Source organism: Zootoca vivipara, chromosome 11, assembly GCF_963506605.1.
Source record: "Zootoca vivipara chromosome 11, rZooViv1.1, whole genome shotgun sequence".
Taxonomy (NCBI): Eukaryota; Metazoa; Chordata; class Lepidosauria; order Squamata; family Lacertidae; genus Zootoca; species Zootoca vivipara.
Window position 1 is genome coordinate 7,894,645 of NC_083286.1, and position 5,647 is coordinate 7,900,291.

The 5,647-nt window shown below is 52.1% G+C and overlaps 1 protein-coding gene across 1 annotated transcript; it reads right to left on the reverse strand.

The window, feature by feature from the left end:
• Positions 1–1,084: 1,084 nt before the first annotated feature.
• GAS1 (growth arrest specific 1) lies at positions 1,085–5,060 on the reverse strand. The gene has a single exon (XM_035100197.2). The coding sequence runs from the start codon at positions 4,268–4,270 to the stop codon at positions 3,272–3,274; it is 999 nt and encodes a 332-aa protein (XP_034956088.1). The 5' UTR covers positions 4,271–5,060; the 3' UTR covers positions 1,085–3,271.
• Positions 5,061–5,647: the final 587 nt, after the last annotated feature.

The window sequence follows — 5,647 nt, forward strand, 5'->3', positions numbered from 1 at the left end:
TTTGTTGTGGCTTTTAATCTTCTGACTTGTCTTCCAATCACAGTGTTGAAAAAGAAAAGTTTTAAACAAACAGAAGGGATACAAGATAAATAAACTCTCTTTTTTTAAAAAAAGCAAGTGCCTAGCTTGGCACAGTTCATGCTCAATCCCCTGGAGGGAGGACTGAGCTCTCTCTTTTGTGTTAATGTTTAAAAGATTTCCAAATACCAGAGTTTATTCCAACTGCAAACATTTCTATTTACAAGGTCAATTGTATCAGCACTCGAGACAGCTTAAGAGAGTAATTATTTATCTAAGGGCGTTTGAGTGTAGATCAGTAGCTCTGGCAGAAAACCAGCCATCAGCAGGCTGCAAAACAACTGCTCAGGCCAGCATCAGACAAGGGCTTGTCATTGTTGGTCACACATGCTTGTTTGTGTCTGCCCTCTTCAGCTCGGAAGGTGAGCTGGTATGCAGAGTGCCCTCAATTCTGCATCAAATGCAAGCATTTGAAGGGTATGCCCCCTTAATGTGTTACTAGCGCTCATGGAATGTGACCTCCTTCAGTAATTAAGGACTGCAAGCAAGAGACTTGTGTACTAGCACAGGGCTTTCTATGAAACTGGCCTTCACTCCTTTAAAGAGGAAGCTGATGTCAACAGCATCATATTTCTGTGGAAAGACAAAAAGCATCAGTGGAAGTGTCCTCCCCAGCTTTAACTCTACAAATGCAGCTCAAGACTTATAAATCTACCACTGGGAATGTTTTCAAAGGGGCACTGACTTCTTCCAGGTAATTATTCACTAAAATAGGGTACGCCATTACCAACAGCTACATAAGTACTAGTTACAGGTAGGTAGCCATGTTGGTCTGACGTATTCAAAACAAAAAATTCCTTCCAGTAGCACCTTAGCTACATAAGTGATAGCTAGGATAACCTCCAGTTGCTCATATGCCAGAGAGTCTCACAGAATTCCATGAGCTTACTTCTGTGTAAGGGTTTTGAGGAATGCAACCACACAGTAACTACTTGCATGTATCTTCCCATTGCCTCTAAGCTATCTCAAAATCAGAGCAGCGCCTAGAAAACAACTTCACCAGATATATTCTTTAAAAATCTCTCTTTACTAATTTACACATAAAAATACATAAGCAATAGATACTTAAGACATGGGACCTTTTCACACATTCTATAAAAATACAATGGTCAAGGCAGTTCGGAGAGGCATTTATACAATTCTACAAAGTTCATCAAGTCTCTCCAAACAATACAGGTGTTAACTTCAAATCTATAAAATACACTGTACATTTGATCTAGCATTTTTCCATGGGAATTACTGTTGCTTGTATCCCTTTACATATCAAATGAGATCTGTACCTTTGCAACAAAAGAATAGCAGATGCATTTATCTTGCAATTGGGGTGCATTTAAATCTTTAATTTCTTAAAAAATAAATTATTCCCAAGTATACAATTTATAAATTTCTATATACATGCGAAAACAACTGGTAACAAATCCCAGTTTTAAATACATTTTATATAAGATTTACCAGAGGTCAGCCCCCTGATAGGATTAGAGGCAATATAACTTTTCGTGATGTTTGCAGATACAAGTTCTTGAATTTTAAAAGTGTCTTTTGAAGATGGCAGTGCAGAGCTCTTTTAAGACAATGGTTGCATTGTTCAATGTAGCCAACAAATCAGCATTTTTCCCCCTACTAGGTTGAGGCAAGAGAAAATTGCTGATGAATTGTATTGTATTGCATTGCAATTCTGAGTGGTGCAAGGGCCACTTTGAACATTATGGGGTAGGGGAATCCTTGTAGGAGAAAGCATGAAAACAATGTGCGAAGTTCATACACACATCTATTTTACTGGCAAACCAGAACTATATAGCTTCCCAGCACACATGCACCATGAAAAAGAAAGCATGTGCAATCCTCACACGTGACAAAACTACATGGGGTTTTCATACCTTAACACAGAATAAAGTCCCTACTACTAATGTTCAAAACAACCCTGAGAAAAGGTGTTGGAAAATCCTCCCATATACTCAAGTCTCCTCCACTCAAGCACACACCCAATTAGCAGGAATCAAAGTTTACATCTTCTTTTAGGCAACATGATGAATGCTGTGAATGGGAGGAGAGAAAGGACTCCATTTCAAGATGCTGGCTAGCTCTGTAAAGCAGCATTTTTGAAGGCACTCTAGGGAAGCCTAACTCTTTCTTACCTTCATGTCTACAGCTGGGGGCAGGGGGTGGGCGGAGAGCAAACATTTGCTCTTTGCAAGTTGGTTTCGTGGTGTAACAAACCAAGCTACGCATTTCTTGTAAATTCGTTTTCTCGCTTCTAAGGAGCCAAGTAGCAACAACTTGCATAGTGCAGTGCGGGAGTTAATCACGCCTTTCCCCTTACATTGCTGTATGCAGGGGCAAAGTATGTGGGGAGGGGAACAAACCATTATACACACTGCCACGTACTTCCCTGCATGTGCAGGGGAAAGATTAGGAAGCTGCAACTGGTAGTGATTTGTACACAGGGAAGAAAGGACTGCATAATCTTTGTATATGACAGGCATATTCAGGTTGCTTCATACAGCCCTGCAGGGAAAAAATGTCACAAGTAAAACATCTCTAAGGCTGCAATCCTAAGCACACTTATTTGGACATGCACGGAATGCCTGGAACCAAAAGGGCCCAGTAACAAATACAGTACCACAATTCAGGGATCTGATGTACAAACGGTGGCTAAACGTTTGCAAAAAAAAAAAAAGGATTCAGTTTCAATGGCCCTATCCCTTTCAAATATAATTTTAGAAGAGGGGGGAGAGAATGCCCAGATATATAGAGGAGATGAGGACAGAAGGAAGGAGTGACCACAGCGCAAAGAAACCATACATCCAGCTCAGCATCTGTTCCAGCTGAACTAGTCAGGCAAGGTAACAGGGCCCAGTGAGGACACGAAGGGGATCCCCATCAAAACCAAAGGCATATTGGATGTGCAGAATAAGGCACACTGCTTGAATACAAGGCTCGGGGGAAGGGAAGAGAGGCCCATCTCGTTCTGTTACATATGCCTGGGGCGAGTTAAGAGTCCCCGGTCTCTGCAGGGCCACTGCTCGGGGGTGAGGCTCTCCTTTCTCCGTGCCCAAGCCCCGTCCTCCCGAAGCCAGGAGACGGAGGCGAGCCAGGGCCCTGTGGCGAGCGCAGGCTCCTTCCCTCCCTCTCCTCGACCCTCTCCCGGCCCGGCCTCCTCGAGCGCCCCTCAAGAGCGCCGGGCTGGAAATGGCTACGAGAGCAGCAGCAGCAGCAAAATGGAGGCCGTCGCGAAAAGCGTCCACGGAGCCGCGCGCGCCGGGCAGCCGTCCTTGGGCTTCCTGGGCGAGGCGGCTTCCGATCCGGCTCCGGCCACGGCCGCCACGTCGTCCAGGTCGTCCCTTCCCCGCGGCCCGAGCTCTTCGTCGTACTCCTCTTCCCAGTAGTCGTCCATGGCGCCGTCGGAGGCGCCGCTGCTGCCGGGCCCCACGGCGTCCGCGCCGAAGCAGAGGCGCGCCATGTTCTCCTTGACGGACTCGCAGATGGGCCGCTCGAGGCCGTCGCACACGCAGTCGTTGAGCAGCAGCGCCTTGGGCACGGCCAGCATGTCCTCGATGACGGCGCGGCAGTCCTCGGTGCAGCGCACGCCGTTGAACACCTTCCCGCAGTAGGTCATGTAGCGGTTCAGCGCCGTGCTGCAGCGGCTATCCCAGTCGCAGCGCCGCCGCGCCTCCGTGCAGCCGATCACGCCGCCCGCCCCGACGCCTCCTGCTCCACCTCCTCCTCCTCCGCTGGTCCGAGGCAGGCACGGCTCGATGGCGCGCTTGGTGGCGCGGCAGTTCTCGTCCTGGTTGCAATCGCAGTCCTCCAGCGCCGGGCCCCGCCTGGTGTGGTTGAGCTGGATGAGCGCCGAGATGCAGTGGCTGGGGCACCGCCGCCTACTGGACGGCGACGAAGCCGCAGCAGCGCCCGCGCCGTCCCCCGCGGCCATGAGCACCGGCGCGCACGCCTCGGTGTACTGGCTGAACGCGTAGCTGCAGTCGGGCTCCTCCTGGCACTGCATCATCGCCTGCCAGCAGATCAAGCGCCGGCCGTGAGCCCCCGGCGGAGGGGAAGCGGCGGCCAGCAGCAGCAGCAGCCCCAGCCGCAGCGCCACGGCGCCGGGCAGCGGGAGCAGCGCCGCCCGCCAGCGCCGCCCGCCTGCTGCCGATGCTGCTGCTCCTCCTCCTCCTCCTGGCCGGGCTGCCACCATCGCGGCCGGCGGCAGGACAATCGCGGGCGGGAGGCGGACGACGAGAACGAGCAGGAGGCGCTGGTGGTGGTGTCGCTGGCGCAGCCGCCGGTGGGAAAGTTGGCCAAAGTCCTGCGCGGTGTGTGCATGAGGGTCCCGCTCATCAATCCATCCGCGCGGCGCCCCTGCTCGGCCTGGGATCCCTTCGTCGGCGGAGAAGCGGCGCCTTTTCTTGCAGCCGCGCGCAGCAGCCTCCGCCCCCTCCTCCCGGGCTAGGGAGGCCGCGAGGCGGTCAGTGGAGCCTGGGGCTGCGGGGCCAGGGGCTCCCTGCTGAGCTCATGCTGCTGCCGCCGCCTTGCTCCCGCCGATCTTCTTTCTTCGCTCTCAGAGCTCGGCGGGCAGCATCGCCGTGCATGCCAGGTCTCTCGGGCAGCCGCCGCCGGGCGCCCAGTGCGCGCCGCGAGCCTCCTTCCTCGCCCGGTGAGCGGGAGGCTGCACAAGAAAGAACCGCCCGGCGTGCTTTCGCCCTCGCTCTTCCTCGCCCCGGGATGCGGCTGCTGCCGCCAACGAGCCCCGCGAGCCGTTTCTCTCCGGCGGATCCTTCTGCGGAGCTGTTTTCTTTCGCGAGGCTTTAAATACAAAAGTGCCCTCCAAGCTGCCGCAGCAGCAACAGCGTGCTCTGATCAGGCCTCATTATGCATGCATGGAAAAGCAAACAAACAAAAAAAAATTAGCAACGCTTCTTCTCCTTTTACACATCCCCCCCTCCGCTGGAGCTCCCCGGCTGGCTCGCTCTTTCTCCTTTTCTCCACTTTTTCTCTCTCCCGTTGCTCGGCCCCTTTTCCTCGCTTTGCGACTTGCTATTGGTCCGGGCTGTTGTTGAAACTCCCCCCCTCCTTTCTTTTACGATCTGCTGGAGAAAGGGGGAGGGTGCGGGGCGGGGGGCTAGTGGGCAGCTCACATTCAAAGCTTGAAAGGAAAGGCTTAAAGAGATTGACAGCAGCCCCCGAGGAGCCCCTCCTCCCATTTAGGAGGCTTCTCCAGGCAGCTTAACTGCAGCGCTCTCAAAGCAGAAAGCAGAAACCTTGCAGTTGTTTGCAGCAGGCAGAAAGGGTTGCTGCTCGATTGACTGTTTTGTTTTGTTTCGCTGGCGGGTTTTTAGGCAGAACGTGGCTCTGAAAAGTTTCTCCGTGTGGTGGAACCTTGAACCAAACTGAAGGGTTAAAAGGTTCTTCACCATAAATAGGTACACACTTGTTTATTTATATGGAAGAGCTTCTGAAAAGGTGGATCAGTGCCTTCCCTGTGAGTTACTTGGTTGGGAACTTGGATACAGAAGTGAGCCCTCGTAGGATCAGGGATCACACACACTCTTAAATCCTCTTGACAGGGAAGGAA